We start from the raw sequence: 22,852 nt of genomic DNA, 5'->3' as shown, positions 1-22,852 counted from the left end.
GTAAGTATTGAAGGTCCAGTAATTCCACTAATAATACTTAAAAATTTTAAACTTACTATTCATTTTTTAGTGTTCCATTTTGAATGGTAGTAATGAAGAAACAACTTTTCCATTAAAAATTAATTTTAGGTAATTATTGTTTTCAAATATTACAAAAAGTGATAAAATATTACAATCGAAACTATAAAAAATTGGTGTTTTTATGGTGTCATTCACATGAGATTTGCTGTAAACGACGTAAACAATGCTTTTTTAATCGAAATTAAAGTAACTTATTTAGTTCTTTAAAGATAATTTCGTTGTAATATTTCTATGTTTATTTTTTAGAAATGACAAAACTGAAACACTGGTATGTTAGAATTCTCCCATATACATTTTTGTTATAATGAAGAAGAACTATTTTGTTCATCACTAATATACTGCCAGGCAGCGAGTGGGATTCGAACTCCGGACCCTAGAGTTGGGAGCAAAAGACAAAACCACTACACCACACTACGGCAATATGTTAGATAGTTTATCTGGATGGTGCATATACATAGGTGAATCTTTATTGCGATATAATAAAGATTCACCTATGTACATTTTTGTTTTTGAAGATTTTGAATTGTGAGGAGGAGATATAGATAGCACCTGATTTAATATAAGAAATGCTTAGTCTATTACCGTTATAATTATGTAATTATTGGAATACAGTGTAATTGAAGTCCACTAGAAAGTTGTACGGTATGATAATTATAGTAATAAATTGACGCTATTTTATTTTTAGACAAAAGTATTGGAGAAGTTCGTATGTATTCCATCATTACTCATATATTTTTTACATTGCAGCATTTCTAATTTTAATTCAATACAAATGCCGGTATATTTGCAGCAAATGTTAGTTCAAGTTAATAGAATTTTCATGTTTTTTTTGCTGCTAAAATATACTGTCATCGATTTACCTAAATGTTGAAAATTATGAATTGTTGAAGTGAAAAAATGAAAAATTAACTTCATGGTAAAATTACCTGACAGTTAATTTTGGTTTACAAAGGTTACATTGTGAGGCACTGGTTACAATTAGAGAAAATTATAGGAAATTCTTCATTTATTCAGAAAATCATTAAATTTAAAAGATTAGATTTTATAAAACCAAATCTTTTTTTGTGCTCAGTAACTTTTCCATTTAACGCCAATTGAATGGTTTATTGGTTGAAAACTTATTTTTGTAGAACTTTTGTTGAAAATCATGAAATATTGACATTTTGTGAGAATTTAATTTCTCGGATTTGACCCGAACTTGCTTAATTTGCCTTGTGCATTGAAGGCATGTAATTTCAATTTTTTTGTTTTTATTTATTTTAAAAATTTATTTTAGAAGTACTTGTTTTGTCAGTTGTCTGATGTTATGACTTGGTAATAAAGCATGCACCACCAAATGATTACTTAATTAAAGCAATATGTAGTGTAGTTCCAGCATTCATGCCAAAGTAAGAAGAATGTTAATTCTGGGAGTCCAATTTTCTCATCTCCTGCATTTATAAGGTCAAAGTCCAAAATCAATTCCATTAGGTCCTACGGTCAATAGTAATAATTAAATACACCTAATAGTTACTCTTTATTAATGTTAGATGAAAGTTGATCTTGAAGATATAGAAACTCTAGCATCGACAAAGGTATTGTATGTTTGTAATAACTTTTCATACATCCTTGCATAACTTTTTTTATATCTGGAAATTTTGCAGGTGTTTCAATTTGCTGAACATACGCAGACCATTAGGGAAGTCAGCTGTTGTGAATAAGTGAGTTTTGTGATGATGCTTATTTAATTTACAATGATTTGTTCAGCCCTTTTGAACTACCAACAAGTTGCTTCCTAATTTATTATTTTTAATTATCAATAGTATTATTTAAGAAAATATCCCCAAAAACCTCAAAATCTTTATAAAATTTTGAGAAAACCGCCAGCCTCAGCGTTTTAAACTCCAATTTACAGTCATCATAATTTAAGTTTATTTTCTATAAATACACATATATTAAACAAAGTTTTATCTTAAAAATAACAAAATAAGTCGTTTTTGTTCTGCTAATAATGAAAGTCTCAACAAAAAGTAAATAAAGTGATAAAATTTAAGAAATGATTAAGAAAAATTCAGCCTATATTCAGGCATTTTGCTAATAAAATTGAGACTCAGGTCAAAAACAATTACAAAATGGAAACGTGTACTGTCCGTGAAAAAATAAACACTAAATGTTGAGAAAAAAACAAATTTTATTGCTAAATTTTTGGTGGTGTTTCCATGTACCAACTTAGCAGATTAGATATGACTTAATTTTAAGCTGTTTTGAGCATGTAAGGGCGATCGCGATCCAGCAGGACGTTTTACAGAGTTTACGACGACCCTGCTGAACACAGAATTTCTGTTATCGCTTGCACAGGTGAAAAAACCTTTTCTAATGTTTTTTTTATATCAATATGAGTATCTGAAGTTTGTTATATCCAGTTATGGTCGAGCGGCTATATGTTGGTAGATATTTAAAGAACTAAAAGACACAGATAACAACAAGTATCAACTAGCTAATTGTGCCTCTTCATAAGACGAAGTCTCTCTATATACTGGGGTGTTTATGTACACTAAGGTCCGTGGTTATGTTAGTAGCTGACCATGTACTATTGTGTAAATAGTGAGCGACCTATAACAACGTTGACAAACGACAGGTGGTTTTAGTAAAAACAGTCATTTTTGTTCGCACTTTGAAATCAACATCGCTAGCTACAAACACCATGCGCAATCCCGTGCAATAATCTGCATAGTCTTTATGTTTAGAGTTGCTAAAACATCTATTTAAAAAAAATTATATGCGGCTAGTGTAAAGAAAACTATTTAAATTTTGTTTCACATGCGCCGACATTTACCAGAAATCCAAACCTCGAATGTGACTACACATAGTCACGACGCATTTTTCTCTTTGCGACCTGTGTCCTTTATGGCTTCACGAATGTGTTTTTAACGTCAGGATTTGACGCTAAGTCGTTACCAACATCTTTTTTCAGTATTTGAAATCTATGAATATGAGAAATTCACGCTAAGTCGTTACCAACATCTTTTACCAGTATTTGAAATCTATGAATAGGAGAATTTCACGTAACTAGTTTACTACCTGCAATCTTCGTATACATCCAGTTGTTGTTTTCAGCATTATTGTCATAGTTGTTCACTGATTCATATATGGCGCAATTCTTGGTCCGTTGACTGGCTTAATTACATATAAGCACATTTGATTTGATGTTTAACATGTGTAGTTGCGTTTATAACACTTCTGTAGGGCTCTTTTTGTATGTGTGAAGTTATTTTTTACCTTAATGGCACTATAAATAATCAATTTTCTGGCATTTTAATTTATGGATATATTTGCGTTATATGAATGCTTTTAACAATTAAGGGACACGATTTATATGTGAGATATGCATAAAAAGGGGACAAAAATTTTAAAAAATGATCTCAATGTCAGATCCTGTTTTTATTATTTATAACGATATATTATAACGATATATCGGTAAATGACATAGTCCAAGTCAAATAATGAAGGAATTCTAGCTTTATCACCTTGAAAATTAATATATAAAATGTAAATTGATTTAAATGAATACCAAGTTAAAGCAGGTATACCGATGTCACACGAAACACTGAACTTACATGAGGGCTTCATAGAATATATAAGACATTTTCAAAATTCATTGAAATTTTCCATTTATTGAAAAAAATCAAATGTCACCTTAAACTTCATTTACCACGCTCAACAAATATATATTCCAAATTCTTAAAGGTCAATGATTCCGTTATAAAAAAATTCAAACAAAACAGTTCAAAATAGTCCTTACTTTGTTCAAAATATGCCCGAAAATCAAAGGGGACACGAATATGTCCCCTTTAATTTCACGTCCCCCTAATGTGCGTGTTTAAGGTAAAGCATGTCACCCTAACCTACTTATAGACATATAACTTTTGGACATTATATGTAAAATTAATAGAGAATCTCCCCCCTACCCCCTACAACTCAAAGATTCGTATACTCAGTATACCTAAGATATGTATCTTTATAGTCCAGGAGTAGAGAAAATATTGAGGTGCAAATATTTAAAATTCAATAGCTCAAATGAAAAACTTTTTACTAACTAGAAAAACTTTTTACTAACTAATTTTACTAACTAGAAAAACTTTTTACTAACTAGACAGGGGGACCTGGCATTGAAATGTCTGGTTTAGTCAACTGTAACACCTGGCGTTAAACGTCTGGTGTAGAGCGATTTATACGTTCTGTAAACTGCACCACACATTCGTGTGGAGCGCTTTAGTACAAGTATGCAGTATATCATAAATTATGTGAAGCACATACAACAGTATGATGTTTCAGGTGTAATATATTTTTCAAATAATAATTTTCCTCAATAGTACAGTTTTTTGTGCCCATCTTAGCGAATTTCAAAAAAAATCATGCAACATTTTATGGATAAAGTTCCCGTGAAAGATCAAAAATTAATCGTGACATCATATAGGGGTATCACATTTTCCATAAAAACTTATTGCAACTTCGTCTTAAATAAAAACAGCGAAAACAGCCCGTTGTTACCCATTCCAGGTAAAAATCAAACAGCAGTATATATATGTTTATTTTCATGACAGTAACATAAAAAGCTCTTATTCCAAAATGAACAAAAACTTTAAAAGAATAAAAATTAATTAGGTTAGAAATTATTAGGTAGCAAACCTAGTTAGAGCTGGGCTGAAGCTTGATATCCCACATTGGTGAAATTTCATGTCAAGTTACAGAAACAGAAATTATCGTGACATTGTTTGTATAATCGGGAAATTAAATAACAAGTATATAATGAATATATTTAATTCTTTTCAATACATGTTGACAATTACATGAGATGTTATAGCTATATATTGAAATAAAGTATAGCTATATATTGAAATAATTTCACTTTGTGTAACTTTAGCCGAACCGGTGTATAACCGGTATGGTAAAAAAAATTTATTTCCTGACGTGTGTACAATATAGCTACAATCGTCCATAAAAATATGGCTCTCCATTCCCCCTCAATGTTAAAAAGTGCCCTTTGTGACTGAGCAGAGTAAACAATTACACTTTACCACATTAACCTTTTATATAAACATTGATCATGAGTGGGAACGGAATGTACTATCTGCAAAATATGTGGCTAGCTATGAGTTCTTTTGCTGACTTTGCTAAACTTTTTGGTTCTTGGTTTTTAGTATAAAATTGCCAGAGACAACAAATTTTGTGGACGATTGTCGCTAGAACAAGCTTTAAAAGAGGGCATTCCTACAGAATACAGAATAGAATTACCTCACTCACTGTGTAGTATATGTATATAGCTAGCTTAAAATAGTGATATATATGTTAGCTAGGTGGGAGTCAGGCTAGAAAGGTGTTCATTAAAAATAGTGATATACTAGCTAGATGAACATACCCTTTCTTTTTTCGTTTTTTAGCTTAGATTAACGAAAGTTTGAGTTTTAGGCGGAAAGTGTCCGAGAAAAGATCATGTGATATTAGTAAAACTGATTTATGTATCACGTGGCTAAAATGTGTAGTCTCAACTGGAAACGGCACCATTTACGCTTGATACCATCTTTAAAAAACAACTCCATCGCCGTGTCAAAACATGGTTTTCTCAGTTAATCAAATATCCAAGAGAAAATGACCAGATTAAACTGCTGGGCCGTCGCGTCGAAAATTGACGAAATTTGAAAAATTTTGATGTATAGTGGGGGCGAGGTGCGGAAATCCTATATACTCTCCACCATACTTCCTTTTCATGTTATATTTATACTTTTTATATGAGGAAATGGGCTCCGCTACTCTCTTTATCGAGAAATTATTTCCAGGTTTTTAGAAATTAATCGATCACCTTCATTCTTTGGAAACGATTATATACATGTTTGTTTTTACCTTAGGCTCAGAAAGACCAAGTTTTTAGAAATCTTCAACATTAGAAAACTTTTATACATATAGCTAATGTACAACAGAAAGTATATATATCAAAACCATAGTCCAAACGCTTGAGGTTCAACTTATCAAATTTTAAAAAACTCCATCCAGGCTGAACCACGAGGGTGCCGATAAACCGCATACGCCGTAAAAATTGCGGGCGTTTTCTGGCGAGTTTGGCGTTTTATAAAAAATTCAGGTATTTGCCCGAAAAAACCCGCATAGTCCCGAACAATGCCCGAAAAAAAAAGATTCACCATAAATGACTCTCAAAGAATTATTTAAAAAAGTATTAAAATTAAAATGAACTAACTATATGGTAGCTAAGTTCTTAAAAGAACTGTTTTTTATGGTTTTTGATAAGATTTACTTGCTAAATAACTTATATATAAACTTTATTACCTCCTTTCTCTTCAAGCGTGTTCTTTCAATTGTCGTCCGCCATGTTTATGTTACAAGGTGTTGCATTTCGGGAATGTTTCGAGCGAGTTCGGGCGTGTTCGGGAAAGTGCAGGCGGTTTCGGCGGACAACCGTCAATTTAATTCGAAAAGTCGCCCGAACTCGCCCATATATATGCAGGTGTTTGCAGCTTATTGGCACCCTCTTGCTCAACCAAATGCTTAGGTTTCTTTTAAAAAAATATGTAGATAACTAGCTATGCAAAAAAAATCTCACTACAGTTAACTTTTTTCAGCAAAGTTGTTCTCTAAATAATGAAATTTATGGTTTGATTGATAATTGATTAATTTAGGGGTTTAATTTTTCTTAACAGTTTTGGTCATGGAAAAGTCAGGGAAAAGTCATAGAATTTCTTTTTCCAAATTCTGTGGCCACCCTGGGAATGGACGGGTTAATGACGTCATCAACAAAACAGTAAACCCTAATATCTCTGCAACTGTTTGTCAAAAGTACATGATCCTATACATTTTCTTGATCAGCGTTTCAAGATCTATACGATGAAGGCAACAGGCACACAAATTTCCGCGGGCCTCATCGACTAGTAATTAAATAACAACAAAAACTCCCCCATTGTCCCTTTAAATTTATGTTGTCTCGCTTAATCAGAAATTTACGGAAAAAACGACCAGATTAATTGCTAGGAAACAAAACCAAAATGGACGAAATCAAAACCGTGGGGAAGAGTGCCTGATATTTTTGATGTATAGGGGCGAGATGCGGAAATCCTATACAGCCTTTATTTGCCTTATTTAATGAAGAAATGGGCTCCGCTTTGCTCTGCAATTGTTTTGAGCGCGGACGGTACACAAGAAAGCAGACGCAACTATGCGAACACACGGGGGCGGTAGAATAAAATACGGTACATCGGTCGGTCTAATACAGTATGATGATGACGTTTCATAGCTTAAATAAGAAACAGAAAAAATACAAAGATACAAAAAGATAAACAGAACATAAATAAATACAAATATAGCCTGTGTCGATAGACATACTATTACACGTACAAAATAAAACATGAAACACTAACTATTGCGTCGTTTACTGCGCTTGCTTCCTTTTTGCTGCTTGAAGAAACTCTTTACGTTAAGATTTAAATCAAGAACTACGATATTTTCGATTCTCACTTTTACCACACGCTTGTCCTATTCGTACGGAGATTAGAAGCAATGTGAAAAGTGCGCGAAAAAACTATAAAAACCCAATTAAAATTAATGTGACGTGACGGGTCTCCATCTCCGAGACGGATCTTCATCGTTTATGTTCAAAACACTCCCCACCAGTGAGTACTCGTCTACGAACGACTGTCCATCTAGTAACGCCTTATTTGATATAATTGATTAGCTTGCTTACGTCGGACTCGTTAAAGATGTACGTCGTTTATGTACGTCGTTTATGTACGTCATTCCGATTTCTTCATCATCGCTTTGCAATATCGTTTGCCCAAGATTTATCATCGAATTTTACAACTTCGTTGTTGTTTCTTCACGAATTATGTACACCTATAAAGAACACAATTTACCGTCGTATGCAAAGCATAGTTCAGGTGACATTTTCATTTAGCACTGCGTTCCAGTAACGCAAGTGATCGGATGGGACGAATGTAATTTCCATCAGCAGTTTTCACTTCTGCAACCCTGTTAATGCCATCGCTGCCAGGAAAGATTTTCGCAATGCGTCCCAGCGGCCAATGATTTTTCAAGACGTTCTGGTCTCTAACTATCACGAGATCTCCTTCCTTAATTTGGTCGTCGTTTGTATTCCATTTAGCACGTGTTGTCAAAGAAGGCAGGTATTCCTTTCTCCATCTATTCCAAAACATATTTGAAGCAGCCTGTACGGCTCTCCATCTTTTACGATCGTTGAGGTCTGTAAATACAGAATCTACAGGTGTATTTTGCGACGCTCTTCCAATGAGAAAATGATTTGGCGTTAGTGCTTGGTAGTTATCTGCGTCACTGCTGATAGAAGTCAACGGTCGGCTATTGATGGTTGCTTTACTTCAGTCAAGAATGTACGTAACTCTTCTTCGGTCAAAACGCGATCACGAACTATCGCTTTCAACACTCGTTTAGTGATTTTTACCATAGATTCCATCGCTCCATTCATCCATGGTGAAAATGGTGGGTTGAACTTCCATTCGATACTATTCTTTGTTAACTCTTTTTGAAGTTTTGTCTCATTCAGATTCGTTACCAGCTCTCTTAGTTCACGATCTGGGCCGACGAAGTTGGTTCCGTTGTCGCTGGTGATTGTTTTGGGGTTTCCTCTTCTTGAGATAAAACGTCGAAGTGCAAGAATGAAACTATCTGTCGATAAATCTCCAGCTAGCTCAATATGAACGGCACGTGACGTCATGCAGGTAAACAATACTCCATACCTTTTCACGATTCCAGATGAAGCTCTTGTCCTCTTACTTCTCTTGAGAATCATTGGACCAAAGAAATCTACTCCTGATCGATTAAATGGTGGTTCACCTACAGCAAGACGATCGATCCAATAAGTGGTGACATTGGCCTGACTTTCTTTGATTTGCAGTATGTACATGCATTTTTCAAATTCTTCACAAAGGATTTTCCAGTCGGAATCCAAATATTTTGTCTTGATACTGCTAGTGTGGCGTTTTGTCCAACATGGAAGTTTGTATGATGAATGTGTTGAATTATGAGTCGTGCAATGTGGTCTTTCGGTGAGATTATCACTTGGTGCTTCGACTCAAATGGTATATCGATTAAACCAATTCTTCCTCCAACACGAATCAAATTGTTCTGCATCATTGGTCTCAAAGCTGCAAGTGGTGATCTTTTTGGTAGTTCTTTGTGTGATTGTAGGTTTTCAAATTCTGATGGGTAGGATTCTATTTGTGAGATGCTATACAACTTTAACTTTGTTGCTTCAATTTCATCAACGATCAGGTAATCAAATTTTTCACGTTCAGATCCTCCCTTTTTTAATAACAACCAATTTCGTTTTAATTTGATAATCCACGCAATGTGGCGACAGAGTTTTTGCCAATCGGAATAACTTTCCCATTTGATAAAGGATGTTTTCTCTGGTATTGCATTACTAGTTGACTGAAAGTTGGTAATATCTGCGTCTTCTTCACTTTGAATGACATTTTGGTTTTGGTCTGGCCAATTGCATTCTTCTTCGATTAAAAACGATGGACCGGTTAACCATCTGGAATTCTCGGTCGATGATAGTGGTACATATCTTGTAGCATTGTCTGCTGGGTTCAGAGTTCCTGGCACAAAACGCCACGAATTGACGTCAGTCGTAGCACGAATTTCATTGATGCGATTCGTAACGAATACTGGAAATTTTCGGTTTTCATTCGAGATATATTTCAAAACTATTTGTGAATCTGTCCAAAATTTAGTACTGAGGTCCATGGAAAGACTACTCACTATTGATTCTCTCATTCTTGTAGCCAAGACAGCAGCTTGTAATTCTAATTTTGGTATTGTGAGAGATTTCGGATTCAAGGGGCGACTCTGGATTTTCCCATCACGAATGTTACATTGACGGTATGCGTATCTTGAATACGTAGATATGCGACAGCACCATATGCATTGATTGAAGCGTCGGAAAAAATATGTAGTTGAATCAACTGATTATTGGATTGTAGTTTGAACCATCAAGGAATGCTGATCAATGTTAGTTTCTTCAGTTCACTTCTCCAGCTCAACCACCTTGAATGAATGGTGTTAAGATGCCAAGTGGGTCAAATATTGAACTTGTTAAACTTAATATATCTCTTTTAGTTTCAGGTGATGGCTTGTTGACAACTTTGAATGTGAAATAGTCAGTATATGGATTCCATAACATACCAAGTACTCTTTCAGTTGGTAATTTGTTTAGATCTAGATCGACGTTGATTACGGTTTCGGTATTTGGAAAACACTTAAGAATTTCACAAAAATTTGAAAGCCATTTTGTTAAACGAAAGCCACACCTTTTCAATGCTTCTGTCACGGTTTTTGCAATCGATACGGCTTCGTCTACCGTTTTCATGGAGTCCAGATAATCATCCATGTAAAACCTTTTCGTGATAGCGTCTACGATTTCGCTATCGTGGTCGACACTAGTTTGTCGAAGAGCGTAATTCGCGCAACAAGGTGAGCCTACCTTACCAAATAAATGTACTTGCATGGCAAAGTCATCAATGTTGTCGCTAGTGTTTTCTCGCCAAACGAAACGAAGAGCATCTTGTTCTATCCTTGATACTTTGACCTAATGAACCATTTTTGCAATGTCAGCCATAATTGCGTAACGATAGGTACGGAATGTGAGTAATACAGATACTAGGTTGTTCAGCAAGTCTGGGCCGGGCAACAAGTTGTCGTTTAATGAAATACCTTTGTACTTTGCAGCTGCGTCAAAGACTACACGAACTTTTCCGGGCTTGTTAGGATGAACAACACCATGATGTGGTATGTAGTTGGTGATATGGGATGTTTGGTTTTCTCAAAGTCTGAAAGCTTTCTTGCATGTCCAAGAGCGATATATTCCTTGACCTGTAACCTGTAATTTTCTGCTAAAATTGGTTGCTTGCTCAATTTTCTTTTGTTAGATTTCAGACGTTGGGCTGCTAATTCCCTGTTGTATGGTAATTTTGGTTTCTCATCTTTCCACAATAAACCTACTTCAAAATGACCGTCTTTCATTTTCGTGGTCGACTTAAGTATGTGTAACGCATGTTTTTCGTCTTTCGTTAGTAGGTCTGGATGGAGTGGAGGCTTTGTTCCATATGACTCGATTTCCCAAAATCTTTCTACTGCTTTAGTGAGATCATCCGTATCAGTTTCTAATCGATTAATATTGGTAAATATGTTTTTATTTTTCCCACCTAATAGGATCCAACCAAGTTGCGTTTTAACAGCTACTGGTTCGTGGTGTTTTCCTACTCGATAATCGTGTTGAATATGAAGTGATGGTGTATCGATTTTAATAAGAACTGTTACTTTGTCGTCGTTTAAGGTTGGTATATCGATGTCTTTTAAATGAACATATTTTTCTTTTAAATCTGTGATGTTTCGTTTTTTAGTAGGAGTGTTAAGATCTGGTACAACCCATGCTTTTTCGATTCTGATTTCTTCTTTTAGATTGGTAGGGTGAACATTAAATGATACGATTTTTGATTTAAACGTCTGTGAATTCGATCGTCGATACTCTCAACGGTTGCTCCTTCCCACCTAATCCGAGTTTCCGCGCTGTTTCTTCGCAAATTAAGGTGCTATCTGATCCACTATCTAAAATAGCGTTGGTTGTTACTGATTTGTTGTTATGAGTTACGGTAACCGGGATAACTTGAAGATAGGTGTCAGTTGTGGTAAGAGATCGGGTGATTCTTGCCTCAGGTTCATTCTTTGTATCTTCATTTTCATTTTGTTTGGCGGTCCTAAATGCAGCAGGGTATGGTGACGTTTTCTACATTTATCTTCTCGACACCTCTTCTTAGATTTACATTCTTTTATTTTGTGAGAAAGTGAAAGACAATTGAAGCAAATTCCCTTTTCTAAAACAAACTTCCTACGATCTGCCACCGGTTTTGATTCGAATTCTCTGCACTTAAAAACAAAATGATTTTCTGAACAAATCCAACACTTTGTACTGCGTTCACTTCCTGCACCTGTTGCAAATGTTCTCACTCTTTTCTCATCTCTCTTCGACTCCTTTCCATTTTTAATCTTATTCTGTTCCTGATCTGCGATTAAATTTGCTATTGGATTGAATTGCTCGAATAACTTCCAACCATTTCTTAAAGTCAATCAAATTAATGCTATTCTCACTCGCAATTTTGCCTTTCGAAAATTTGTTAAACTGATTGCGAAAGTGGTGAGGTAATCTAGCTACAGCCTTTGCTAAATTATCAGTTGAATTAATAGCAGATTTGTAGCCCATGGAGATTAGCCAAGTATTATTAGAATTAAGAAGCTGCTGATATCGACGGAGAGATGTTCTGTCTCGAGGTGGTATTTTAGGAAGATCGAGAACGTTTTTTATTTTAAAGTATGATACAACAACAGGATTACCGAAGTCACGTTTCAATGCTTTTAATGCAGATGCGTATAATATGCCACTTGCACCAATCGATAACACCGTCTTCTTAGCCTCATCGTCCAATACACTAATCAACCTCTCCATCCTTGTGTTATCGTCAAAGGAAACCTTCAGGTGTACTGTAGATTTAAAGTTTTCCACAAACTCTGGCCATTTATTAGGTGAACCATCGAACCTAAACAGATCAATAACTGGTAGATTCCTTGATCCATACTCCCAACGAAGTACCCTAGCGGTAGTTATCGCATTTGCATCTTCTATAATGGTTTCTTGTCCTTCAATAAGATCGTCAATAAATTTATCAATCGGTTGATAACGAGATTTATTTTGAGATTTATCCTGATTTAAACATGGAAGTAATTTAGTCTGATCTTTATATGAATGTTGATTGACTGACGAAGATGCATCAGACGGTATATCATCGATGTTGAAGAAGTGACGGCTTTTTGTTGAATGGTTTGATGAAGACGAAGAATGTGGTTTAGAATAATGTTTGTTGATGTCACTAGGAATAACGAAAGTAGTGTCGTTTTTAGGATGTTGTGGAGATGATACGTCTATCTGAGATGAAATATTTCTCTCTTCTCTGTCAATTCTGCTATCTAATATTTGAAGGTTTTCGGTGGTTGGTACATAATAAGATGAGCTTTTTCTCTCTCTAAATATTAATGGCTGTGTAATTTGCGATCTAACGGACATATCTTCTGAAGCAACATGTTCTTCTATTATACTCTCTCTTAATCTGGCGATTTAAGCTTTATCTTTCACTACGTTCAACCTTTCTACTATTTCGTCTCTCTCTAGCATTTTCTTTTGTTCCAATATTTTAAGCTCTATCTCTCTCTTCCATTCTAATAAATTTAACTCCCTTTTTAGCTTTTCCTCCGCAAGTTTCGCCTGTAACTGAGCCTCAGCAGATTCAGTCTTCCTCCGTAGGAACAAGTTTAAAGATGATGTCGATTGGGACTTACTATGATGGCTTTTTGACTGCTGTGAGAAGAGTGATGATATAAACTGGAATGCCTGGAAGATCTAGAGTGATTTGGTCGATGCGACGACGAGCGGTGACGTGAGTCCTGACTTATGGCATTATCAATTTCTAAATTATCATCAGCGTTAGAATGTTTAAAATATTCCTCACAAACAGATTTTATTTGGTCGATTTTTATTTTTTGCTCTCTTAAAAGTTGGTTAGCAGCCTCACTCTCTTCCGTGGAGACCAGATTATTATGCTCAAAAGTTATTTGTTCAACTATTCCGAGTGTCTCATTAAGTTTATTTGACATGTTAACTATCTCTGAATCTTTATTTTGCTCTGTTAGAAGGAGTGATAAACGATTAATTATTTTAGTTATAATGCCAATATGACCACTTCGACTAGTCCTTAGAGAATTTACTTTTTCATTTAAAACTCCGGTTGAGTTAACGGTCGCTCTAACTCGTTTAACCATTATGTATAGTGATTACGTTTAATCAACTGCTAATGTTTCTATCTATCTGCTACTAATGATGTTTCCATCACTAACGATTCATACAGATAAAGTGGTTAAAACAGATTAAATGATAAGATATGAAACACTCAGCCGGGACTGTGATAAATTTGTCAAGCGAAAGTTTACGGTAAAATAATAAATAAGAATTGGTAAATTATCGTGATGCGATGTAGATCGGTTCGACTACTATGAAATGTTTTGTGAGCGGACGGTACACAAGAAAGCAGACGCAACTATGCGAACACACGGGGGCGGTAGAATAAAATACGGTACATCGGTCGGTCTAGTACGGTATGATGATGACGTTTCATAGCTTAAATACGAAACAGAAAAAATACAAAGATACAAAAAGATAAACATAACATAAATAAATACAAATATAGCCTGTGTCGATAGACATACTATTACACGTACAAAATAAAACATGAAACACTAACTATTGCGTCGTTTACTGCGCTTGCTTTTTGCTGCTTGAAGAAAATCTTTACGTTAAGATTTCAATCAAGAACTACGATATTTTCGATTCTCACTTTTACCACACACTTGTCCTATTCGTACGGAGATTAGAAGCAATGTGAAAAGTGCGCGAAAAAACTATAAAAACTTAATTAAAATTAATGTGACGAGACGGGTCTCCATCTCCGAGACGGATCTTCATCGTTTATGTTCAAAACAGCAATCAATATAGAAAGTGTTGCGGAGCGTGGGACTGAGTCCCCTAGGTTCGCAAGCGAAAAATTATAGATGCCCCTTTCGGTTGAATCGTATAATGAATCGTATAAAAAACAAAGTTCTTACGTTCTTCATGTTATTCGATCAAACAGTTTCATCTTCGATTTGATGAAACATTTCCTGGGTTTTCTGCATTAGCAGTACCGCAGTGTGTTTCGGACGCAATATTGCATGGGCCAGTATTTTTTTCTTTATCGGGAAATTATTTCCTGGTTTAGAAATTATGAGATTTCCCGATCAGGAAATTTTTTCATTTTTCTGAAATTTATTCTGATTGAACCCAAAAAATAAATAATATATATAAAATATATAAATATATATATAATAAAATATATAAAAGATTTTCAGTAGGTGTTGATGATTGCACAAGAACGGCTTACCAGCATTTATATAAACGCCTCGGTAATAACAAATGTAGATGTTGAAAAAGTTTCCCAATATATATATAGTGAAATAATTTTTGTTTCTGTTACTTGAGCCGCACTGGTGTATGCTAACTGGCAGGGCTTAAAAAGTTTATTTCCTGACTTGTGTACAATATAGCCTAGCTACAATCGTTCACAAAAGGATGGCTCTCCAATCCCCCTTAATGTCAAAACTGCCCTTTGTGGCTGAGCAACGTAAACGATTACACATGACATACCTTTATATAAACATTAATCATGAGTAAGAACAGAACGTACTATCTGCAAAATATCCAGCTATAGATATGTTCTTTTGCTGACATTGCTAAACTTTTTGGTTCTTGTTTTTTGGTATAAAAATGCTAGAGACAGAAAATTTGGTGGACGATAGTAGCTAGAGCGAACTATGTGATGGAATATTCCTATAGAGTAGAATTGTCTCACTCACTGTGTAGTGCATAGCTAGCTACTTTAGCTAAAAATATCTGTGCAAAAGAATTTTTTTTATGCTAGGTATGTAGTTGACAGTTGATTTTATGCTAGCTACATTGGTAGTTTTGTCCCAGCTAAGTAGTTAATTTAATGCTAGCTTTGTAGCTTTTCTTTTGCTAGCTATATGACACTTGCTCTTTTTTTGCGGGCTAGCTAGCATAAAAAAGAGCAAACAAAAGTAGATAGCTAGCTATATGTTATCTAAGTTCTGTTATTATTCCAGCTAAGTCTACAGTTTTATGCTAGCTAGCTTTAGGTGGGAGTGTAAGCCTTAAAAAGGGTTCATTACATTTAAAAAATAGTTGTATACTAGGTACATAACCTCCACTTCTTTTTTGAAAAATCTCATATCGTTTCTAGCAACGCTTAGCACCATCTTTAAAAAACAACAAAAACTCTATCTCCGTGCTAAAAAATACGTTGTCTCGCTCAATTTGAAACTTACGGGAGAAATAACCAGACAAAGTTACCGGGAAACACAGTCAAATTTGTCTGAATTTCTTAGTGGGGGAGAGTGCTAGATATTTTTGATGTATAGGGGCAACACGCGGAAATCCTATATATTTGGCTTATTTGATGAGTAAATGGGCTACGCTACGCTCCGTTCGCTAACGCTCACCACGCTTTGCTCCGCAAAAAATAAAGCTTTTTATCGTTGTCAACATTGCGAAATAATTTATAAATCACAACGTGATCTTACTAGGCATTGTAATGTTAAACATACATCAGCAACTATCACAACAAATTCTTGTGACTCTAGTATTTCCATACCACAGCTGTCAAAGGAAGAACAATGTTTGAAGAAATTTCAACCCTTAACTTTAAAATTAATTGTAATAAATGTGCTGATTCATGCTTTAAAGATTTGTGTTTGCCTGAAAATATTAGATGTTTGTTCTCGAAAGAAAATTTTTTATTTTCAACTGATTGAACAACTGTAACTCAACTGTATTGAACTATGGAGCAAGTTCAGACCAATGATTGAAAAATATTCTGGGGATGCTGAAGATTTTTACATGTATTTTTACGGCATGTCGAAGGAAAATATCCTACCATCAAAATTTGAAGAAACACGATTTAGCAATATTTTACTTGCAGAAGTGGCAAATCATATGTTGACCATACATTTATCAGGCATTGGTAAAGATATACCCAAAGACATACAGGTGGCAGAAATTTCAGAAAAAGAGCTCAAAAGTTTAGATTATCTTAGTGGATATATTCTTCACAAGCTACATTCTAGGTTTCAATTTTCAAAGGCTACTTTAACAAATCGCACACGATTTATTGCACTGCTGCAAGCATGTAAGGTTGATAGCGATGATTCTCAGACATATATTAGTATTTGTGATCGTGGAGGTTTGTTGAAGGTAAACAAAAAAATGCAAGCAGTTTTCGTTAAATGTGAACAAATATTTCGGTTATCAACTGTTAATTTCCAAACCAAATTGGTATGTCACAACATAGTCCATAAGATGCTAGAAAACCCTTCAGTTTTATCTAATTTTAAGAGTGCCTGTTATGAAGTGGAGCCACAAGTTGATGAAGAAGTTAGTTTAAACTTGTTGGAGCATATGTTTACACTGTTTACTAAAGTTCGTACCTTTTCATATGCTAAAGATATTCGTGAATAACACAAGGCTGCTAAACAGAATTAAAAAAAAACGTGCTTTCAGAGTTGAACTAAAGAAAACAGCTAATACTAAAGAACTGGGATATTAAATGTTTGCCAAGTCCTCAGACAAACTGTCAAAAAGGCTATTTTTATAGCCACAAATTTTCAAAAAACAGGTTTTGGCTTTAACTTATATGTTTTATTCTATGTGCCTAATATATTTCTTTACATTGTTTATTTAAACTTTATTATTGTTAAGAAATCAATGGCAAATTCTTGCCTAACCTGTCTTAGAGTGCCAAAATTAGGAACGACAGTTATTCACATGCTTTATCGATAACACCAAATATTCTCAGTCACTTATAAATCACCGATTGCAAGTTTTTTTCCAAATATTTTTCAATTTGTAGAGTTGAAAAAAGTTCCAGGGGAAAAGGAAAAGTGGCTCTACTATAAGGATGGTCAGCAGCAATTCAAGGTGCCCTTCGCCATCTAAGCGGACTTCGAATCCCTGCTCGTTCCCATGACGGAAGATGAGAGGGAGACCAAGATGAAAAAGTTGAATAATCATGTACCATGTGGCTGGTGTACGTATAGTACCTTCGCTTATGGTAATATATCATATCCCTTGCAGAGATACCGTGCTGAGAACTGTGTGAAGATGTTCGTTCAACACATAGAGGATGAGGAAAAGCGGCTCTACGCTACCTTCCCACAGCATGACATGCTGCCCCTAACAGAGGCGTTACAAAGAGAGCACGAAGCGGTAAAGATATGTCACATCTGCATGAAACCCTTCGACGACCCAAATAACCGCAAAGTTTGAGACCACTGTCATTACACGGGTTTATATAGGGGTGCCGCGCACAATACCTGCAATTTCAACTACAAAATACCCAGCCACGTGCCCGTGATCTTCCACAATCTTTCGGGTACGACGCCCACTTGTTCATTCGAGAATTGGGGGAGAAGTATGATACCCAGGACTTTGGTTGCATCGCTGAAAACACTGAAAAGTATATATCCTTCAATGTAAAAATCGATGCACTTCTTAGCGACGGTGAAACGTACAAGAAGGTCGAGATCAAGTTTATCGACAGCTGTCGCTTTATGGCATCAAGCCTTGAGAAAATAGCTAATAATCTCGATGATGAGCAGTGCAAAAATCTCCGTTGGTTTTTCGCTAAGGATGACACCTTCAAGCTCATGCGAAAGAAGGGTGTATATCCCTATGAGTATATGGATGGCTGGCGACAATTCAAAGAGACTGAGCTACCGCCAAAGGAGCCTTTCTATAGCCAGCTATACATGAAGGGGAATAGCGATGAAGAATACGAGTACGCTCAAATAATCAATTCAAAGGGTAATGAGGTTAATATGGGCGACTACCACGACCTATACCTCACTACGGACGTCCTTCTATTAGCTGACGTGTTCGAGACTTTTCGGGGAGTCTGCCAGATTCAATACAAACCCGACCTTGCTCACTTCTACAGCGCACCTGGTCTCGCCTGGAAGGCAGCGCTGAAGTACACGGAGATCAAACTGGAGCTCCTAACGGATCCTGACATGCTCCTGATGTTTGAAAAAGGTTTTCGTGGAGGCATAACCCAAGCTGTGCACAGGTATACCAATGCCAACAACAAGTACATGGGGGACCAATTCGATCCGGAGGATAAGTCGTCATACTTGCAGTGCCTGGACGCCAAAAACGGCTGGGCTATGCGTCAAGACATGCCCACGCATGGATTCAAGGGGGTGTCGAACGTCGAGGCCTTTACCGTCTGGATAAGAAGCGTCAACCTCTGCTCGAGCTTGCCATCAGTGGTCGTCACAAGAAGCATAGCTTATGGTTATTAACTCAGTCATACACGGCTTTACCTAAAAATCTCCGTCGCCAGAAAAAACATCTGTTCATGTGGTACCTTTCGGAGTGCTCTGATATGAAGCTCATCGATGAGGAAACGAATCAGATAGATGACTGGGAATCGATCAAGGCCCAACTCAAAAAGTCCAAGAATGCCTGCCTTTGGATCAGACTTGAGCACCATCGGACCTGGAAAATTTTGGAGTGACGTGGGTGTATGTAGTACATGCACTTAAAATTTGGTGCATTTTGAAGTGATTTCAATTAAATAAATATGTCTTCTACTGATAGATTACATTCGGAGATGCTGAAACTGAAGAGAGAAAATTCTAAATTGGAAAAACAACTAAGGGCCTGTTATGAAGAAATGGATGAATTAGAGGGAGAAAAACATATGATAAGGTATCTTGAAGAGAGCCAAGAAACGATAGATGTGATGCGGGGGAGGGAGAAAAATAACGAAATGTTTGAGATTATGTTTCATGGAACATATCTGACCCTTTGCCTGACTACATATCTAAATATTAGACCATTTCACGTCATGAAGTAGGTGTAGCGGGCGACTACGCCCCTAGCAGGGGTAGAAATCCCCATGATATCGGGATAATACCGATCTCCAAGAGGTACTCAGATCCGAGTACATCCACCCAAACATGATTTTACTGACGGAAGCCGGCTTTTATTGCTTTCTCCTGAGGTGTGGCAGACCTGAAGCAGAAGCCATGTTCCCAGCAGCTATATAATACAATATAAGGACGTTACAAATGCTCTGCATACGGAGGTCCTGATTGACCCCCTTCATCAAGACACGGTGTTACTACGGAACCACGAGCTACATGGTCAGGGCGGCATACCATGCCGGGTAAAGAAAGGTCAAAGTTGATATGTGTCGGTGCCACCGACACATATCAACGGAGCGGTTCCCCCGCTGTGGGGGAACCAGTGAAATGGCAATCGGACTCGAGAAATTTACCATTCTTTAACATGCTCCGGAGGTACTTCAACACCCTTGGGTACTAGCATCAACTCCTCTGCCACAAAACTCTGGCCCATCTGCCAAATAGTAGAAGAGACGGGCACCTGTCACGATACGGTCCAGCCTATACGTTTTCTTGCTCCACCAGGCGTCAGTGGCGCGTCTTTTTTGATCGCCATGCTCTTCTCCAGGCTGCAGGAGATACAAGTAAAGACTATCCTCAGGCAGATGCTTTTCATCGGGGCGCTGCTCACTTTTCATAAGCGGGACTTCATCCAGGTTGATGGCTTTTGAAGGTTTCATGTCGATCACAGCAGTCTTTGTATTGTTCATGCTTTTTACGATAGTGTACAAGTGTTTGACCCATGTGGTACTAGTTTCGTCAGAGGTAAGCTCTTGCGCATCTTAAGGTCTGAACAGTCTCTGCGCGAGCACCTTGTTATAGGACTCCACGAACGCCGTGAAAGTATGGTGGTATTTGGTAGTTGCACGTTTTATCTCAACACCCTTGGTCTCTAGCAGCTTACTCACGTACGACTTGAACTCACTTCTGTTGTCACACTGAAAGATCTTCGGATAACGGAGAGGTCCTTCCTTGTAAATTTCCCTGAGCATATCAGCGACTTCGCTGGCTTTCTTCGTTCTCAGGGGCCTAGCCACTTTGTAGCGCGAAGGTACATCGATGCCTGTGAGGATGTATTTATAGGTGTTTCCATACAGCTTGTCATGGGGGATGTAGAGCAAGTCAAATTGATGCATCTCATTGGGTTTCGTGATGGTGAAATGTGGATAATTGATGCGCTTGGGGCCTTTGATATGTCTGAGCCACAGGAGTTGACGAGTCAGCCAATGTATAACTCGCTTTTTAGAGAGACCACTCTGCTCAGTGAGTAGTTTGATAACTTTTCGACCAGTCCAGAGATGTTCGGGCTGGTAGTAGATTTGACTTAACTTTTCAACTTCTTCGGGAGTAACAACATGCTTTACTTTTGACATGTTTATTATACATGTCAAGAATGTTCTTACATATACTTGTACACCGCGAAACCCAGCAGAGCCAAGAAACCTACAATGAACGCCAGCTCACCGTCTTGTTGCTGATTGCCGGGTGTGTAGAAGTCGGATAACTTAGGAGCCTTCTCGATCGTCGCGATATAGTATTCTCGCATGCCTTCGTCTAACTCTTTTAAACTTTCACCAGCTTGGCGCTTAAGCTCTCGCTGCTGGTTATACCAATCGATTTTTGCTTGTCTACCGCGCACCCATTGGCTTTGAGCATCTTGTGATTGTTCGATCGCTTTATCGCGTCTTTTGCGTTCTGCTTCACCATGCCCACTGAGTTTGGTGAACAAAAAATTAGAGCCACTAAACGCCAACGCGTTAATCGCTGCACCTGCCACGAGTACGTCAATTGTTGCCATGTATATATTTATTTTAGTACCCCACACGGTGAAATCTACCATCTAGAATATTCAGCTGCGCATCTTGGAGTAAGTATACGTAGCAGCGTATATCCCCAATTCCATCCGCCTTCTTGGTCATTTGCAAGGTGATCCCATCGCTAAGCCTTTGCAAGGGTCTGCTAGAACCATGGAGACTGTGATCTGGACTACTGCGAAAATCGATGAACAACGCATACCGCTCTGTACAAAACTGTCCAATGGTCACTTCGCTATCGTGGGATCCGAAAAGTTCAAAGACTTGTTCAAAATGGTCCTTCGGCAACATGGCCTGGCTATACAGTTCATTCGGGTCACCCTCGACAGTGATCAAGATCTTTTCGATCTTGGGTTTGTAGAAGACCTCGTTGGCACCGCTATAGGCCTTCACTTTCCCCGGGTCTACGAACAACAGTAGGACGCCTTTCGGAGACTTGGCAGGAGTGTCGATCTGGAGGTTGTAGGAGGTGTCAGCCTTTTTCATGGTCACCACTTTGCTGCGGAGGATCCTTTCGTAGGGCAGGGCCAATCTCGAGTATCTGGACATCATATCAGTGCTAAAACCCTCGTTTGTCACTTTATCAAACTCTAAGCAAATGTTGGTAATTTTATAAGCGCTATCAGCGGGCTTAGCTGCCGTGCTTCCAGAAGCCGCCGTACCAGTATCTTTAATGACTTTATTACGAACTGCACCCTATCGTGTAAGCCTGCTTGGTAGAAGGGCAAGTCTCTAATGAGTTTGAACATCTTGCCCAGTGGGATGCAAAAGGTGTTGCCGTAATCTGCCACGATCACTTTTTCTTCATTATTTCCTACATGGTCGCTAGCTTTTACCTGTAGAGCGCGGATTGTACCATCGTTGGGATTTATGCCTTCTAAAATTAGGTTGTTCTCACGCTCAAATTTGGGCAGCCACAGATCCCGATACACTGCCAGGGTGTTGTAGTCCGAAATGTTCTGGATTTCGTGACCGTTCAAACTGATGCGAAGGTTTTGAACCAGGGCTTTGCTGGGGACATGGGAGACTTTAACACGCTGTTTCTTGCCTTTCATAGCAAGCATTGTCTTTAATTCCTTATGCGGATTTAAGATAGTTCCGTACATTTATTTGTAGGCAATTGTGGGTTGAATAAATGCCGATTAATTCAATATATGAAGGAGATGACTTTACGCCAGAGGAATACAATTCGGACGAGCCTGAGGAGTTCAGTATCGATAGCGAGATCCTTTGACCAGAGCCTGATGTCAGCATAACGCAAGGACAACAGCAGGGAAGTGCGCGTAGGCGATTGGATGTGGGGCTGGGGGAACAGA

The 22,852-nt window shown here is 37.3% G+C and overlaps 1 protein-coding gene across 1 annotated transcript; it reads right to left on the bottom strand.

The window, feature by feature from the left end:
• Positions 1–8,012: 8,012 nt before the first annotated feature.
• Positions 8,013–13,219, bottom strand: LOC130614338 (uncharacterized). The gene is made up of 8 exons (XM_057435798.1): positions 12,250–13,219; positions 11,987–12,164; positions 11,653–11,858; positions 10,882–11,555; positions 10,150–10,690; positions 9,003–10,067; positions 8,476–8,934; positions 8,013–8,326 (listed from the first exon to the last, which is right to left on the bottom strand). Exons 1-8 carry the CDS (start codon positions 13,217–13,219, stop codon positions 8,013–8,015), a joined length of 4,407 nt encoding a protein of 1,468 aa, XP_057291781.1.
• Positions 13,220–22,852: the final 9,633 nt, after the last annotated feature.

Source organism: Hydractinia symbiolongicarpus, chromosome 1 (assembly GCF_029227915.1).
Source record: "Hydractinia symbiolongicarpus strain clone_291-10 chromosome 1, HSymV2.1, whole genome shotgun sequence".
Lineage (NCBI taxonomy): Eukaryota > Metazoa > Cnidaria > Hydrozoa > Anthoathecata > Hydractiniidae > Hydractinia > Hydractinia symbiolongicarpus.
This window is presented reverse-complemented; position numbering and strand designations above follow the sequence as displayed.